At 43.6% G+C, this 18,461-nt stretch overlaps 1 protein-coding gene across 4 annotated transcripts; it reads right to left on the reverse strand.

Moving 5' to 3' along the window:
• Positions 1–1,159: 1,159 nt before the first annotated feature.
• Positions 1,160–18,113, reverse strand: arap1a (ArfGAP with RhoGAP domain, ankyrin repeat and PH domain 1a). 4 transcript variants are annotated; one of them, XM_024394194.2, is made up of 28 exons: positions 17,917–18,113; positions 17,023–17,083; positions 16,717–16,802; positions 16,458–16,580; positions 16,277–16,346; positions 16,039–16,159; positions 15,681–15,898; positions 15,057–15,163; positions 14,781–14,980; positions 14,502–14,581; positions 14,075–14,257; positions 13,738–13,912; positions 13,452–13,577; positions 13,127–13,262; positions 12,918–13,020; positions 12,622–12,817; positions 6,982–7,191; positions 6,606–6,821; positions 6,350–6,452; positions 6,004–6,151; positions 5,792–5,869; positions 5,549–5,623; positions 4,871–4,988; positions 4,589–4,702; positions 4,239–4,372; positions 4,050–4,132; positions 3,884–3,934; positions 1,160–3,766 (listed from the first exon to the last, which is right to left on the reverse strand). In XM_024394194.2, the coding sequence occupies exons 2-28, from the start codon at positions 17,032–17,034 to the stop codon at positions 3,616–3,618; spliced, it is 3,417 nt and encodes a 1,138-aa protein (XP_024249962.1). In that variant the 5' UTR covers positions 17,035–17,083; positions 17,917–18,113; the 3' UTR covers positions 1,160–3,615. The 4 variants fall into 4 exon arrangements, with proteins under 4 accessions (XP_024249962.1, XP_024249963.1, XP_024249964.1 ...); XM_024394195.2 differs by lacking the exon at positions 17,917–18,113 and having other exon boundaries at positions 1,160–3,615; positions 3,703–3,766; positions 17,023–17,152; XM_024394196.2 differs by lacking the exon at positions 17,917–18,113 and having other exon boundaries at positions 6,004–6,134; positions 6,733–6,821; positions 17,023–17,153.
• Positions 18,114–18,461: the final 348 nt, after the last annotated feature.

An 18,461-nucleotide genomic window follows, 5' to 3' on the forward strand; every position in this document is an offset into this window, starting at 1 on the left:
TGTCCAAAATCGTGTGACATAAAACCATTTTTATCGTAACCAAAGAAGTGTTAAACAAATCAAAATGTATTTTATATTTGAGATTCTTCAAAGTAGCCACCCTTTGCCTGGATGACAGGCAAATAAATCACTCCACAGAGCTGGGCTTTATGGAAGAGTGGACAGAAAAAAGCCACTGCTTAAAGAAAAAGGCATGTGGAAGACTATGTCTGGCGCGCAAACCTAACACTTCTCATCACCCCGAGAATACCATCCCCAGCATCATGCTGTGGGGATGTTTTTCATCAGCAGGGACTGGGAAACTGGTCAGAATTGAAAGAATAATGGTTGGCACTAAATACAGGAAAATTATTGAGGGAAACCTGTTTCAGTCTTCCAGAGATTTGAGACTGGATAATGACCCAAGGCATACTGCTAAAGCAACACTCGAGTGGTTTAAGGGGAAACATTTAAATGTCTTGGAATGGCCTAGTCAAAGCCCAGACCTCAATCCAATTCAGAATCTGTGGTATGACTTAAAGATTGCTGTACACCAGCAGGAACCCATCCAACTTGAGGGAGCTGGAGCAGTTTTGCCTTGAAGAATGTGCAAAAATCCCAGTGGCTAGATGTGCCAAGCTTACAGACATACCCCAAGAGACTTGCAGCTATAATTGCTGTAAAAGGTGTCTCTACAAAGTATTGCGATAGGGGGGTGGATAGTTATGCATGATCAAGTTTTCTGTTTTGTTGTCTTATTTCTTGTTTGTTACATAAGAAAACATATTTTGCATCTTCAAAGTGGTAGGCATGTTGTGTATATCAAATGATACAAACCCCCGCAAAATCGATTTTAATTCCAGGTTGTAAGGCAACAAAATAGGAAAAATGCCAAGGGGGGTGATTACTTTCGCAAGTCACTGTATATGTTGTTAAATAGGTGAGGCCAATTTGTATATACTCACATTTTTTCCTTTGGGTACACATTTGGAACTGCATGAAAATCATTTTATTTTTTAATTCAAACCATTTTGAAATGTTCATCTCAATGTCACACATTAGCCCCATTGTTTATAGAAAGGCCCTTATCTCTAAATGGTTTAGTGAAAATTATGTGCATGAATAAAATAAACCAACTACCCCTGAATTTGAGCTGACTAGCAGAGAGTTAATACAAATATTCACTTGAGCAATAAGCAATTTATTGACATGACCAAACATGAGATTTAGACAAACAATACAAATTATTAAAGCTAAGAAAACATTTTATAAATGTTTTTCTTCATCTACCGGTATTACATTTAACTGTCTCTCTATTCTGGACAGTACGTTGTTATGAGTGGAAACTGAGTGGAATATGTCAGTATTGTAACGGAAATGGTTAGCATGCCATTAGATAAACACCTCACTCGTATTTTGTCCTTCAGATAGCCTTTAAAGATTCATGACACCAGAACACCACCAGAGAGATATATTCCTTCTTTGGTTTCTAATCTAGCCCCATGAATGACCACTGAAAAAGTTATTCTGAAACATTTTGGACCTGCAATTGGCATGCGGCGCTTCTATTAAACATAGACATTTTTAAATCAATGTCAGGTAATTAAATGACAGACCAGTCAGCAAGATCTACATGTCTGCAGGATGAGGAAGTGAGAAAAGTTGCTCTAAAATCTAAGATTCCATAATGAACGTAGCATTTGTGTGTCAAGTATGTGCAGGTTATGGTAACGTTGAAGCTTAATGGGGGTGGTGATGTAAGAACTGGGGGTGAATGGGAGTGCATGGTTGTTACCAGGGGTGACTGAGCCACTTCACCAGCCCTGAGTTCCTAATGTAAAGCCATTACCCACACACCCTCATGTCTAACGACATACAGCTGAAAAATAAAAGGATATTAGAAAGCCCTTTTACTGAGCGAGAGGCACTTAGCCCCACAAGAGCACCAATAAAACTTTATGGGCGATTGAGAATGGTGGTGGTGGGGGGGGGGTTAATGTGCTGTAGCAACATGCCAGAGATCCAGTCTTAAACCCTTTAAGGTACATTAACATATAACCTAAGAGAATAATATTATAATGACTATCTAGTACAGTGTTTTAGGCAAGCCATATTTCCACACATAGACATATCAAAGGCTAAAACAAACTATTTGCCAACAGAGATCTCGGGTGTGCCAATAATCTAATTTTGTGTTTCTATGGTGATACAGCTCTGAAGGAGAAATCCTCAAAAACTGACAGCCCTTTTATTTCTGAGCATCTTCTACAGTAGGACTGGATATATTAAATCGTCAATGCTTTGGCTTTTTATTATTTCACCAGGTAGGCCAGTTGAGAACAAGTTCTCATTTACAATTGCAACCTGGCCAAGATAAAGCAAATCAGTGCGACAAAAACAACACAGAGTTACCCATGGAATAAACAAACGTACAGTCAATAACACAATAGAAAAATCAACCAAACAAGTCGAGCAGGTTTGAAGTGCCAAAGCATCCTGACTTCAGACATCAAAGGAATGGTAGGATAATGATTTTAAGAAATATAAAAACTATACACATTGTATTCAAAAGACACAGTTTAAATGTTGAATGACATACAATGATATCAACATTGCTTAATCACAATAAGGTTTTCAGATACCAATTCATAATCAGCCTAGAGAGAGAGAGAAACCTCTTGGGCTTTGACCAGCCAGGCACTGGACAACAGCAACAAGATCAGTCTTCTTTCCCTGCTCTAAGGGCGGTGTCTAGCTAACCTTCCCTCAGATGAATTTTTATGTTAAGGTACTGTTAAAGGATTAGTCCATTAATAAAAGTGATAAACTTGCACATCACTGTAATGCAACAAGCTGTGGTCTTGAGTAATGACAGGGTTGAAATCCTGCTCTCCAATAATTAGTGACCACCACTGTTACCATAATGACATGAACAGAATGCTCGGTGTCTAAACTTAGATGGTTTTACGACTGCAGCTCTCCAACCTTGTCATTATGTCCCAATCAAAGGAGCTTCAAAGTCAACATGACATTTAGATTATTTTTCTCACGTGCCTCTAATATTTTTGTTTGAGTTTGTTGTTGTAGTGTAGTTCTATACTGCTTCCCCTACTATTACCTTCAGGTCTGTATGTTTTCATTTCAATATACTGTAGAATGAAACTGTCTCTGCTCTTGTTGGGTATAATGGGTGTGGGTGAGGGAGAGGGCTATACTGTAGAATGAAACCTTCTCTGCTCTTGCTAGGTATAATGAGTGTGGGTGAGGGAGAGGGCTATACTGTAGAATGAAACCGTCTCTGCTCTTGTTGGGTATAATGGGTGTGGGTGAGGGCGAGGGCTATACTGTAGAATGAAACCGTCTCTGCTCTTGCTAGGTATAATGAGTGTGGGTGAGGGCTATACTGTAGCTGTGGGTTAGAAATAGGGTCAAATCAACCATTATAACAGAGAAAGACATTATTTGTGGTTATTAACTTCAAATAACTTGTTGAAAAATATTTTTGAGAAGAATTTAAGATGCGAAAATGTGTCTGGAAGATACTTCTGTGATGGAAAACCAGGATTAGGTTATTTCCCCTTCTGCCTTAGATCAGGAATCTGGCCTGGAAGCTGCAGGACACAGGTCACTATTGTGCTATATGAAAAAAGAAAATGAAAAAAAGAAATCAAATAAAGAGCTGAGGAAAGTAGAATATGTTTCAGTCACACAAAAGGACACTACCTGGAGGTTCATAAAAGTGGCCAGCCACTTGATCAATTCGTTCTTTGATTCACAGCACAGGTACCTAAGAAGATTGCGAGAGGGAAGACGGCGGGGTTAGAGAGGCTATACCTTTACCATGATCCTCAGTGCACTAGTACCTACGGTTGACCCATCTTTAGTTGCTACTAAAGATACTCACCACTGCTGTTTGTCTCGTTCTGCCTGCTCACACACTACAGTCATCCCCCAGCTAGAAGAAGAGGAGGGAACTTACATTGTATTGACAGCTGATATGGAACAACAAATAGCCAAATGGTTAAGAAAATAGGCCAGGAGTCATTGGAGTGTTGCTGGTTGACTCTCACCATGATGGTGGCTGTAGCCTCTTCTTGATGCCATAGTAGACTTTCAGAGCATGGACTTGACATTCCCTCTCAGGCTGAGTACTCTAGTAAAGAGTAAAAATGGACAATTGTAGTTATACGGCCACATACTGTAGGTACTTCATACAGTCACAGAATAGACCTACACATCCTCCTTCCATCCTCTGTTACCTTTACTTCTTTGTAGAGCCTGAGAGAGGTGCCATCGAGTACACAGAGGCGTCTGCTGAAGGTTCTCTTCCCCCTTTGACCCTTCTCATCACTGAACTTAATCATGCTGTTTCTGGACACGTCTACCATGGCAGCTGTGAGAGGGGACATACAACTCTAATTCACTTCACTGTGCTGATTTTCGACCATATCATTAATTAACACATTGCCTTCTCCCTTACCTCCCTTCGGATTCCTTTTCTGTTGTCAATACTATTCTTCACAGAAAGTATCTACAATATGTAATTTATTCAAAAGTGTTCTTGACTGGACTGGAATAATAATATATACATCGGTAATCATGCATTTACCTATGTAGATTAACATGGCCTCCATGTAGCAGTTCCGCTTGACCACCAGGTGACAGTCTTTACCCAGAGAGAAATAGATGGCCAGCGCTCGTTCCTGGTAGTGCAATGGACGCTCTGTTGGGGGAATCAGAGAAGACACATTGTATTTTACCACTAGTTTGCAGTTGAGCATTAGCGTTCATCATCAATATAAAGATATCACTTCATTAACAACCGCTGTCCTATTTCAGCTTATACATTTAAAAAGGGACTTGGCAACTGTAACTGAGGTGTTCTAATTACCCATCTCCTGGTTGTCGTTGACCAGGAAGCAGCTCCAATAGTCCCCCTGCTGTGGAGGGATGTTCCCGCGTCTCAGGACCTCACACACTAGCTCCTCAGCACTCACTGCCTGGGAGATCTGAGGGAGAAGAACAGGCAGGGTTAGCGTTAGGAGCGGGCAGCGTTAGCGTTAGGAGCGGACAGGGTTAGCGTTAGGAGCGGGCAGGGTTAGCGTTAGGAGCGGGCTGCGTTAGCGTTAGGAGCGGGCAGGGTTAGCGTTAGGAGCGGGCAGGGTTAGCGTTAGGAGCGGGCAGGGTTAGCGTTAGGGCGGGCAGGGTTAGCGTTAGGGGCGGGCAGGGTTAGCGTTAGGGGCGGACAGGGTTAGCGTTAGGGGCGGACAGGGTTAGCGTTAGGGGCGGACAGGGTTAGCGTTAGGGGCGGGCAGGGTTAGCTTTAGGGGCGGGCAGGGTTAGCTTTAGGGGCGGGCAGGGTTAGCGTTAGGGGCGGACAGGGTTAGCGTTAGGGGCGGACAGGGTTAGCGTTAGGGGCGGACAGGGTTAGCGTTAGGAGCGGGCAGGGTTAGCTTTAGCAAGCAAGTGAACTTATATGATCATCTGGGCACAAAGCATTGCAGAAGAACACCCCATACTGTCGCATTTGGATTCTAAGGTGAAAGGTGAGAGTGCACATGGAGCGGACCTGAACCAGCAGCTCAGAGCCCTCCTCCTTCCTCTCCAGGTAAATCCCACAGATGGTGAGAGGTGAGGGGGTCCCCTACAGAGCAGATTGAAGAGAAAGACACATCAGGCTAACAGCCATCCTCAATCCAGCAAATAGTAAGAGATAGACAGGTCATGGAAGGATTTAATCATTTCAGTTGGGTGGGAAACAACTGCTGCAAGGGGTTCTGAAAATGTCATCATGCCATAGGTGTATGCTCACCTCCTCAGCGTGTTCCTCCTGTGCTTTGATGACATGAGAGATCATGTCCAGCTGCCTCTGAAGCTGCTCAGCATTCACCTGCCACACAGACAGACACATCCATCCAATTGATCAGAACATTTCATTTTGCTTCTTGTGACAACACAGTACATTTCCCTCCATTTATCTTCTATAAATCAGTGATGTCATCAGTGTGAGACAGACCCACTCACATTGAAGATATCCTGGTAGTTCTGGATGAGCTCCTCTACCACCTGTCCTGCGCTGTTATCAGTGCCGTCCGTCTGGAAGAGCGTGGGACCAAACACAATGGCCAGGTTGTGCATGTTCATCTGATTCTCATCTGCAAAGCACTGAACGCTTTGGGAACAGAATCGACAGATTTGTACAAGAGATTTCTCAACAGCGATGCATGTCTTGAACTTTCAAAGACAAATTAGTCAATTATCTATATATAAACAATACAAATTCTATAAAAGAGACAAACCAGAATGGAGGGAAGAAAAAGAGAGAAAAGAGAAGAGGACAGGCGGACAGAGGTGGAGAGTTGAGGCTAACCAGTAGAGGTGGTTGATGACAGCCCCCAGAGTGGCTCTGTTGACTGGGGGGAGGCTGTGGAGGAGGGCCTTGTACTGGGACACTCTCTCTCTTTCACTGACAGCTGGTGGACAAAAAAGAAAAACACCTACACATTACAGCACAAAACGCCTTGTCATGGGGCTACCAATGATACGACTACCAAGACGAGCAGTGAAAAGCAGTGTTGTGGTCATTGTGGTCCACCTGTATTAGAATGAGGGTAGGCCAGACTCACTAGTGGTATGGAGCCATGGCAGAGAGGCCTGATGGCCATTGAAAACCCCCTCTCCCACTTCCCTGAGGAATCTCTTCAGGACGTTGGCCACATTATCCACCTGGCACACCCCTTCACTCAGACGAACCTGACGGGCGTCATGGCGGAGAGATAGCAGCAGGGCGGCGATCTTAGAGTTCACACCACATCTCCGATAGATGCCCTCTGACTTCAAACCTGGAAAGGGGGAGGAAAACCCCCCCATAAACAAACACATAACCACTATATCATTAACACAGGCTTACAAAGACACTGATAGAATCGAATAATGGAGCTGGTAAGAGCACATCTTTTGTTAGGTATCTGTCCCAACCGATGCCATGCTAGGTCCACTTACCATGCTGTGTGATGTAGCTAATGCAGCGGTCCACGATGACAGGGACTTCTGTCTCAGTAAGCTGCTGCTGGTCCAGGGGGCCGTCTCCTCTCCCTAAGCCCTGCTGGATGCCACTCAGCCAGCCCTGGTAGTCAGGCCTCCTGTCCCCCTCCAAGCGCAGCCTCCTGCCTCTGTCCACCAGCACCACAGCAGCAGCTTCTTGCTCCATGGCTGGGACAGCACATCACATTACATCACACACTGTCTACATCAATTGTCAACCAAAGTAGCTCTATTAAAACGTTATGTATATGTCACTAACATTCTTGGTCCACCAAAATAAAAACACTTCTCCCTCTGCAGTACTTCCTTAACCTACAGTTAGGGAAAGTATTCAGACCTTTTGACTTTTTCCATATTTTCTTATGTTACAGCCTTATTCTAAAATGTATTAAATAAATGTTTTTCTCTCAATCTACACACAATAACCCATAATGACAAAGCAAAAATCTTTTAAAAAATGTATAGCTATTTTTTACATTTTTAAATGGAGCTCAGATGCATCCGGTTTCCATTGATCATCCTTGAAATGTTTCTACAACTTGATAAAAGTCGACCTGTGGTAAATTAAATCAATTGGATATGATTTGGAAAGGCACACACCTGTCTATATAAGGTCCCACAGTTGACAGTGCATCTCAGAGCAAAAACCAAGCAATGAGGTCGAAGGAATTGTCCGTTGAGCTCTGAGACAGGATTGTGTCAAGGCACAGATCTGTGGAAGGGTACCAAAACATTTCTGCAGATTTGAAGGTCCCCAAGAACACAGTGGCCTCCATCATTCTTAAATGGATGAAGTTTGGAACCACCAAGACTCTTCCTAGAGCTGGCCGCCCGGGCCAAACTGAGCAATCGGGGAAGAAGGGCCTTGGTCAGAGAGGTGACAAGAAATCAATGGTCACTCTGACAGAGTCCAGAGTTCCTCTGTGGAGATGGGAGAACCTTCCAGAAGGACAACCATCTCTGCAGCACTCCATCAATCAGGCCTTTATGATAGAGTGGCCAGATGGAAGCCACCCCTCAGTAAAAGGCACATGACAGCCCGCTTGGAGTTTGCCAAAAGGCACCTTAACACTCTCAAACCATGAGAAACAACATTCTCTGGTCTGATGAAACCAAGATTAAATGATTTGGCCTGAATGCCAAGTGTCACGTCTGGAAGAAACCTTGATCATCCCTACAGTGAAGTATGGTGGTGGAAGCATCATGCTGTGGGGATGTTTTTCAGCGGTAGGGACTGGGAGACTAGTCAGGATCGAGGGAAAGATGAATGGAGCAAAGTACAGAGAGATCCTTTATGAAAACCTGCTAGGGGGGGTTAGGACCTCAGGCTGGGGCGAAGGTTCACCTTCCAACAGGAAAACGACCATAAGCACACAACCAAGACAACGCAGGAGTGGCTTCGGGACAAGTCTCTGAATATCCTTGAGTGACTGCGCCAGAGCCCGGACTTGAACCCGATCAAACTTCTCTGGAGAGACCTGAAAATAGCTGTGCACCGATGATCCCCATTCAACCTGACAGAGCTTGAGAGGATCTGCAAAGAAGAATGGGAGAAACTCACCAAATAAAGGTGTGCCAAGCTTGTAGCGTGATACCCAAGAAGTCTTGAGGCTGTAATCGCTGCCAAAGGTGCTTCAGAGTACTGAGTAAAGGGTCTGAATACTTACAGTAACAGTCAAAAGTTTGGAGACACCTACTCACACCTACTCACTTAAGGGTTTTTCTTTATTTTCACTTTTTTATATAATTTATACAAATATAATAACACATATGGAATCACGTAGTAACCAAAAAAAGTGTCAACCAAAATAAATTGAGATGGTTTGGGATGAGATGGACCGTAGAGTGAAGGAAAAGCAGCCAACAAGTGCTCAGCATATGTGGGAACTCTTTCAAGACTGTTGGAAAAGCATTCCAGGTGAAGCTGGTTAAGAGAATGCCAAGAGTGTGCAAAGTTGTCAAGGCAAAGGGTGTCTACTTTGAAGAATCTCAAATATAAAATATATTTTGATTTGTTTAAAACTTGTTAGGGAGGATGTTCCGTTGTGGGGATCAAATCAGCGGATATTTTAGAGCGTCACTGATCGTTTTTCGTTAAAATTCAAACTTTCATGAAAACACACAAACAAGGTATTGAATTAAAGCTACACTCGTTGTGAATCTAGCCACCGAGTCAGATTTGTAAAATGCTTTTCGGCGAAAGCATGAGAAGCTATTATCTGATAGCATGTAACACCCCAAAAGACCCGTAGAGGATGTAAACAAAAATAATTAGCATAGTCGGCGCTACACAAACCGCACAATAAAATATAAAACATTCATTACCTTTGACCATCTTCTTTCTTGGCACTCCTTGATGTCCCATAATCAATACTGGGTCTTTTTTTGGATTAAATCGGTCCATATATAGCCTAGATATCGATCTATGAAGACTGTGTGGAAAACGGAAAAAAATAGCGTTTCATAACGTAACGTCATTTTTTAAAAGTTAAAAAGTCGACGATAAACTTTCACAAAACACTTCGAAATACCTTTCTAATGCAACTTTAGGTATTACTACACGTCAATAAGCTATAAAAATCATCAGTGGGCGATGTAAATTCGATAGCCTGCCGTGTGGAAAAATGTCCGGAAAAAAGACAGACAATGCCTCGGGTCGGTGGTCGGAGAGAATCGGTTCCCTTTGGTCGGATCTACCAAGAATCAATTCAGATTCAAATGAGGAGACTCTATAGATCCTGTGGAAGCTGTAGGTAATGCAAGCTCGGCCCCATATATTACGGTTCACCTTTAACAATTCATGGGAGTGGCGCATGGATATTTTTTTTCCATCTCCAGTGATCAGATTTTCCTGCGCTTTTCGATGAAACAGACGTTCTGTTATAGTCACAGCCGTGATTTAAACAGTTTTAGAAACGTCTGAGTGTTTTCTATCCACACATACTAATCATATGCATATACTATATTCCTGGAATGAGTAGCAGGGCGCTGAAATGTTGCGCGATTTTTAACAAAAAGCTGCGAAAATTCGCATCATCCCAAACAGGTCACTCTTTTGGTTACTACATGATTCCATATGTGTTATTTCATAGTTTCGATGTCTTTTGATGTATTTTTCAATGTAGAAAATGGTCAAATTAAAGAAAAACCCTGGAACCACTGCTTTTAATCAGGGCAAGGTGACTGGTAACATGACCGAATACAAACAGTGCAGCTATTCCCTCCGCAAGGCTATCAAACAAGCTAAGCGTCAGTACAGAGACAAAGTAGAATCTCAATTCAACGGCTCAGACACAAGAGGCATGTGGCAGGGTCTACAGTCAATCACGGACTACAAGAAGAAATCCAGCCCAGTCACGGACCAGGATTTCTTGCTCCCAGGCAGACTAAATAACTTTTTTGCCCGCTTTGAGGACAATACAGTGCCACTGACACGGCCTGCAACGAAAACATGCGGTGAGTAAGACATTTAAACGTGTTAACCCTCGCAAGGCTGCAGGCCCAGACGGCATCCCCAGCCGCGCCCTCAGAGCATGCGCAGACCAGCTGGCCGGTGTGTTTACGGACATATTCAATCAATCCCTATACCAGTCTGCTGTTCCCACATGCTTCAAGAGGGCCACCATTGTTCCTGTTCCCAAGAAAGCTAAGGTAACTGAGCTAAACGACTACTGCCCCGTAGCACTCACTTCCGTCATCATGAAGTGCTTTGAGAGACTAGTCAAGGACCATATCACCTCCACCCTACCTGACACCCTAGACCCACTCCAATTTGCTTACCGCCCAAATAGGTCCACAGACGATGCAATCTCAACCACACTGCACACTGCCCTAACCCATCTGGACAAGAGGAATACCTATGTGAGAATGCTGTTCATCGACTACAGCTCGGCATTCAACACCATAGTACCCTCCAAGCTCGTCATCAAGCTTGAGACCCTGGATCTCGACCCCGCCCTGTGCAACTGGGTACTGGACTTCCTGACGGGCCGCCCCAGGTGGTGAGGGTGGGCAACAACATCTCCACCCCGCTGATCCTCAACACTGGGGCCCCACAAGGGTGCGTTCTGAGCCCTCTCCTGTACTCCCTGTTCACCCACGACTGCGTGGCCACGCACGCCTCCAACTCAATCATCAAGTTTGCGGACGACACAACAGTGGTAGGCTTGATTACCAACAACGACGAGACGGCCTACAGGGAGGAGGTGAGGGCCCTCGGAGTGTGGTGTCAGGAAAATAACCTCACACTCAAGGTCAACAAAACTAAGGAGATGATTGTGGACTTCAGGAAACAGCAGAGGGAACACCCCCCCACATCGATGGAACAGTAGTGGAGAGGGTAGCAAGTTTTAAGTTCCTCGGCATACACATCACAGACAAACTGAATTGGTCCACTCACACAGACAGCATCGTGAAGAAGGCGCAGCAGCGCCTCTTCAACCTCGGGAGGCTGAAGAAATTCGGCTTGTCACCAAAAGCACTCACAAACTTCTACAGATGCACAATCGAGAGCATCCTGGCGGGCTGTATCACCGCCTGGTACGGCAACTGCTCCGCCCACAACCGTAAGGCTCTCCAGAGGGTAGTGAGGTCTGCACAACGCATCACCGGGGGCAAACTACCTGCCCTCCAGGACACCTACACCACCCGATGTTACAGGAAGGCCATAAAGATCATCAAGGACATCAACCACCTGAGCCACTGCCTGTTCACCCCGCTATCATCCAGAAGGCGAGGTCAGTACAGGTGCATCAAAGCTGGGACCGACAGACTGAAAAACAGCCTTTATCTCAAGGCCATCAGACTGTTAAACAGCCACCACTAACATTGAGTGGCTGCTGCCAACACACTGACACTGACACTGACTCAACTCCAGCCACTTTAATAATGGGAATTGATGGGAAATGTAAATATATCACTAGCCACTTTAAACAATGCTACCTTATATAATGTTACTTACCCTACATTATTCATCTCATATGCATACGTATATACTGTACTCTATATCATCGACTGCATCCTTATGTAATACATGTATCACTAGCCACTTTAACTATGCCACTTTGTTTACATACTCATCTCATATGTATATACTGTACTCGATACCATCTACTGTATCTTGCCTATGCTCCTCTGTACCATCACTCATTCAGATATCCTTATGTACATATTCTTTATCCCCTTACACTGTGTATAAGACAGTAGTTTTGAATTGTTAGATTACTTGTTGGTTATTACTGCATTGTCGGAACTAGAAGCACAAGCATTTCGCTACACTCGCATTAACATCTGCTAACCATGTGTATGTGACAAATAAAATTTGATTTGATTTGATTTGAATGATTCGGTGTGTCCAAACTTTTGAGTGGTACTGTACATAAATGTGATATTTCAGTTTCATTTTTTATAAATTTGCAAAAATGTCTAAAAAACAGTTTTTGCTTTGTCATTATGGGGTATTGATTGATGAGTGGGAAAACTATTCAGTCCATTTTAGAATAAGGCTGTAAAGTAACAAAATGTGGAAAAAGTCAAGGAGTCTGAATACTTTCTGAATGCACCGTATGCCCCACTGTGCCAGGTTCAGGTGTGACTCACAGAGCTCCTGTAGTTTTCGCAGGTCGATATTATCCACTTGGTCTTCTCCGTGGAGGAGGAGGAGCAGTCTGGAGCCCCCCAGGGAGAACCAGCCCAGGCAAGGACAATGGAAGCTCTGGCCCGCAGTGTAGCGCAGCCGGCCCACCCGCTCAAAGGACCAGCCCACCAGGTCCTCTGCTACAGGGGGGACCAGGGCCTGACACACAACAAGACAAGGCAGCAGCTATACATAAAACTACCATTTACCAATCTATCATAATACTAATTGAAATCTAGTTTTAAAGAGGTATGGTTACCTTGCCAATGACCTTGATCCACTCCCTCACCGTGTCAGGGGAATCCTCTCCAAACAGGTAGACTCTCCCAGAGTCATGGTACAGCTCAAAGGAATGACCATAACTGACTCAGCAGGAAACACAAATAGAATATATACTGTACAAATATAAACATTCTTCTGAAGCTCACAATGTTTTGGATTAAAACACTATCTATCGTGTTGTCTTACCCATGTTTCCCTTGGGGATTGACCACCAGACAAAGGACATCACTCATCTTCATCTGTCCACTCTGGCTGGAGCTCTTCTCACTCTCATAGTAGCTGAAGTTACCTTGGTTCAATGAGCACCAGCGACGACTAAAATCTACATGTTCCAAAATGCTACAATTAGCTTACGGTAACTGAATTTACATTAAAACAATGTCACTTACCAAAAAGGAATATCAAGTTCGAAATGTGCAAGTTGCTCACTAGTTCATCTGAAATTCAGATCTAAAGCATGTCCAATTCACAAAAAATTTAGTTTACAAACAGAATATCAAGAATGACCCACCTCCTTTAGATTTGCGCTCTGTAACTGCTCGTGTTGAGGAGGCAGTCTTGAACAGATAACCAGTGTGTGAGATGGGGAGAGCAGCCTCTAAGATTGTGTGATCTCCAGCCCTTGACCCTGGGAGCTCTGGAGAGAGGAAAAACATATAATACTGATGATGTCACCTCTACTGAACAATGAAATACAACCCATACATTTGTGTTCAACACAACTATATGATTGATGTAACATTGCAGGCATGGATTACAGAGAATTTGATGAATGAGGCTGGTTTCATTGCTCCTACCTGTGTTGTGGTTGTGAGTGAGGAACTCCACCTGAAGTGTCTGTCCATAGTGCTGGGCCACGGACACAGGGCTGGGCAGCTCTGGATCACCTGTATAACAGTTCACATCTGCTCCACAGAACACCAGCGACAGAGTCTCCAATACATCACCTGTCTGAATGGTGTTGCACAGAGCCTGAGAGATAGGGAAAAGGACAGAGAGGGGAGAGAGAGGAGGAAGCGAGAGAGAGAGGGGGAGGTATAGAGAGAATCAAGGAGCAGAGAAGACAAGTCTGAACTTTTGAGAGCAACAGATGGAGAGAGAGAGAGCAAATTAGAGAAAATCTGAGTGCCTCACCTTGTTGAGGGCTTCCTGTTGGCCAAACAGTGCATGGTAGCAGCGGTATTTCCCCTGGCAGTACTTGGCAGTAACAAAGCGCTGGCGCTCCTCACTGTCACTTGATGGACAGAGCATCTCACTTGGTGGAATGTTAGCTGCCCAGAAAAGGTTTACTTTGTCGTTACCTAGCAACAGGAACAGCTGGTGAACAGGGAGTGACATTAGAACCTTGACCTGAAAGACTAGTTATTTTATTAACAGGGTGAACAATGACAAAATCTAATTTTCAAAGACAACATACGTGTATAATACAATTATACAAATAAGATAGAAAGCATAGTGTGAGGAACATAAACAGAGGAAGCCAGTCATATGGGTGGTGAGAATGCAATGTTACTAATCCATGTAATAATATAATAGAATACAAATGAGAAACTGTACCTACCTGATTTTCAGTCCACGCATTTTCATCCATCTTCAGACTGCGGACTTTGGACACACTCTGGCCCAGGCCCCTGTGCACCCCTAAACCACAGAGAAATGGATTAAAGAGAGTTAGATTTCAATATCCTCTACCAGGCACTGTTATCTAACATACCAATGTGATACAATTTTTGTTAACCTGACATATTTGAATATGATCATTATAGAATCTAATCAAAGCTTTTGAGTCTTGATCCATTAGTTTCCGAGGCTGGACTGACCTCTGGAAATGGTTCTGTACCTGCACAGCATTTGCAGAGGACCACACACAGGTTGACAGAGGCCCAGTCTGGGTGGGGGGCGCCACAATCTGCACAGCGCTGGTTGGCCTCCTCAGACCAGATCTTCTGGGCCACCGCGTTGCTGGACAGAGAGTGACTGACACAGGCCTGCAGGGCCTCAACCCACTGCTCCCTCTGCTGTTCCGACTCGGCCACAAAACTAACCACACAGAAAAGAGGTCACAGGGGTTTCACTGTGGGATGTCATTAAAGGGTCATAGGTCAGTTTCACTCACCTGAATGTCCTGTAGATGGTGGTGAGGTTGAAGGACCGTTTGTCTGTGCCCTTCACAGCACCCAAATTCATCTCAATGGAGGTGATGCCAACACCCTGGCTGTGCTCCTGATGACATGAACATCACAGTTTTTTAACATTTCTTATCAACTCAAAAATGTAGCTAGTCTTAGCTGTTTGAATGGCAGCCTCATCACATAAATTGTGAATTCACTGACTGGCTATAGCTAGATCATCTATATCCTTATCTGCATGAGTAATCATTATTGATATCAATGTTTATTCCCCAAATATATAAGTGTCTCCTCACGGTATAATTTGTTTCATTTCTGATCCAGAAAATGACTCATAAAAGCCATATCTGTAGCTATGTCATCCTTGAATTGTACAGACAGAAGATGACATCTTCATCAAAAAGTAGAAATGACAGACAAAATGTTGTGATAAAGAAAAATGTTGTTGAGGCTAATTTAATTAAGTCTAAATTAGCATTATTATTAAGTGTTGTGATTTATATGGAGACCTTTGCCTGTCACCTTTAAGAATACATAAAGGACTTTCATGCACGTTTAAAAAAGATATATTTCAGAACAAATGGATGCACACATGCACCATGGATACACACCTCAGCGTTCCTACAGAGGAAAACACTGTCGGCACAGATGACTACATAGAGCTTGGAGCGCAGTCCACTCATCTCCAGGTATCCTTGCTTACTAATGAGCGAGACTCTACTAGCACGCTGTCCACACGTATCACTGGAGTTCATAAGGGACTTCTCCATGCTGTTACAATGCTGCTGAATAGTCTCTTTCAGTACTGACACCCATTCCTCCCTGACGGCTGAAAACACACACACATCAAATCAAATTGTATTTATCACATGCACCGAATACAACTGGTGTAGACTTTACATCAATAACGCCCACAAATTACTCATATTTCCTCATTGTGACCATTGTTACTTTAGGCTGAACACTTACTGTTGTTCTCGGCACGGAACAAGAAAGTCCTGTTCCTTGTCACCACCTCAAACTTCTGTCCTCCAACATTAAGCACTTTAGTGACAGACAGTATGGCTATGATCCGCTTTGAGTAGACCTCCTGAAGAAAAGAAGAGAGGACAAGGAAGAAGAGGAGGGGCTGTAATAAGTAAGGTATTAAACAGTAGACAGTGTGATCTGTGAACCTATGTGTGGCTCTATGGAATGACGTCCGGACCTTCTCATTTTGAAAGTATCGAAGGTACTGTGCATCCAACATCACCCAACGCTTCTGGAAAACAAGGGTCCTGCAGATAAAACAGAGATGACTTACACTCTCGTGCATACACACACACATGCATGAACCAACACACAAATGCACACATGCATGTACAAGCACACAAACCCTTCTCTCTTACCCCTGAGGCGGAGTCTTGTGCAGCCAGCCCATCTTGATAACAGGTGAGTGGTGAATATCAGGGTTGAAGGATTGTGACAGTGTGCAGCCAAGATAGATACTGTCTTCCTCAACAGATGTCCTCCTGAGATATTAGACACCCACATAAGCAGCGAGGACATGAATGTTCCCCTTGTCTCATCATGTTTGCAATAACAAAAACATGTCGACGAAGGCTTCACACACAAACTCGCATGTAAAACAGTTCAACAGAAACACACCTGTTTTCCTCAATGTCCTCGTACTCAGCCTCATCCACACTAAACTGACTGTGGAAACAGTTCTGCATGGCCCGCAATGCATTCTCCTATGGTGCAGAATACAAAATGCAAACAATGGATCAAAATATCATCCTTCACACTTTAATTACTTGTGTACAAAAATAACTCTGGCATGTGTACAATCGCTAACATAAACGCCCAACACTCAATCGCTCTAAACATCTGTAATCACACACAAGAAGAGGCAAATAGTACATTCAAGTAGTACATACACACCCACACATACAGATGTCCAGTATAACTTACATTGTCTGCCATGACATCTGTGTCTGGCCTCTCTTAACTCCAGAACAGCTATACAGGTTAGCTGTGACAAAGAGGTGGAGACAAACAACTGAAGCCAAAGGATTACAGTAAAGGAATCGTTTCTCTGTTATGCCGCGTCACAGGTCCCAATGAAAAAATGTGCCCGGACAGGTTTACCTGATGATACTGAATAAACTGTATTACATACATCACATGTCAGCTAGAGTCAATTGTTTACATTTTACGAAAGACAATGGCTGTTTGACACGTAAACTATGAACAAGTGTTGTAACCTCACAACTGCTGGTAAGGAAGTAAATTAATACAGTAACTTTATACAATAACTCAATAATTATTCCCAAAGTCTGAGAATAGTTCAAATAGATGAACTAACGGGTTCGAGTAAGAAATGGGTACTGTAATCTGGCCACCTGCTTGGAATGGTGAGCCCCATCCCTGTGACAATGGCCCTCTCATCACAGCAGCTATAACAGGAAGTGTGCTTAAGAAACTGGCATCAGAGAGACTAATCTTCCTCATGAAACTGCAATAACCCTGAACAAACAGACTTTATTTGACATTTACAGCAGCTTCTCCATGACTCCTAATTCATGTCATGGCACAGGACCACAGGCATAGGAGTAAGGTATAATAATTGACATATTGAGACAGGTGAACCTGTACAGTTCTGACCTGTACTGTATCTTCTGTAAATTCTACCGTATATTATAAGGAATATAACTCATTTGAATTCTATGAAGAATACCACTTGTTTTTGAAAGTGCATTCATGAGAGTCAATTTTCATCAGAAAATATATGATTATTATAGAAACAGATTTGCGAATACAGCAGGCAGGTAAAGCATAGCAGCGAGGGGCAATCTGTGACCTTACCTGTAGCTCTTAGACTCTTGTAACTCTGCTGAACTGCTACCTTTGTACATAAGATGTTGGTGATGCAATGACAAATGCTCAGTAATATCAATGTACTGGAGTGATAATATATACCCAAAAAAGTAATTTTCCTTTGCAATAGTGAAGTTTAGACTCACCAACCTTAATAGTATTCTTCCCTCTACTCTGGTGAGTGACATGAGAGAGTTGAGAACATTCCTCTCTGTCTAAATTAGGAAATGATGGTACTGTATTGAGGAAGAGGGTGTGTGTGTGTGAGAGAGAGAGAGAGAGAGAGAGAGAGGCTCTCTGTGTATTCCCTCCTCTCTCTCTCTATCCCCTCCTCACTCTCTATCCCCTCCTCTCTCCCTCTCTATCCCCTCCTCTCTCTCTCTATCTCCTCCTATCACTCTATATCCCCTTTCTCTCTCTATTCCCCCCTCTCTCTCTTTCTCTCTCTGTATTCCCTCCTCTCTCTCTCTCTCTCTCTGTATTCCCTCCTCTCTCTATTCCCTCCTCTCTCTCTCTTTCTCTCTCTCTCTCTC

This window comes from Oncorhynchus tshawytscha, linkage group LG30 (genome assembly GCF_018296145.1).
Source record: "Oncorhynchus tshawytscha isolate Ot180627B linkage group LG30, Otsh_v2.0, whole genome shotgun sequence".
NCBI lineage: Eukaryota > Metazoa > Chordata > Actinopteri > Salmoniformes > Salmonidae > Oncorhynchus > Oncorhynchus tshawytscha.

Coding starts and splice junctions, on each gene's coding strand:
- arap1a (XM_024394194.2), bottom strand. Junction 4,703..4,870: donor CAACGACAACCAGGAGATGG/GTAATTAGAACA, acceptor TTCCCCCAACAG/AGCGTCCATTGCACTACCAG. Junction 4,373..4,588: donor GGCCATGTTAATCTACATAG/GTAAATGCATGA, acceptor CCCCTCTCACAG/CTGCCATGGTAGACGTGTCC.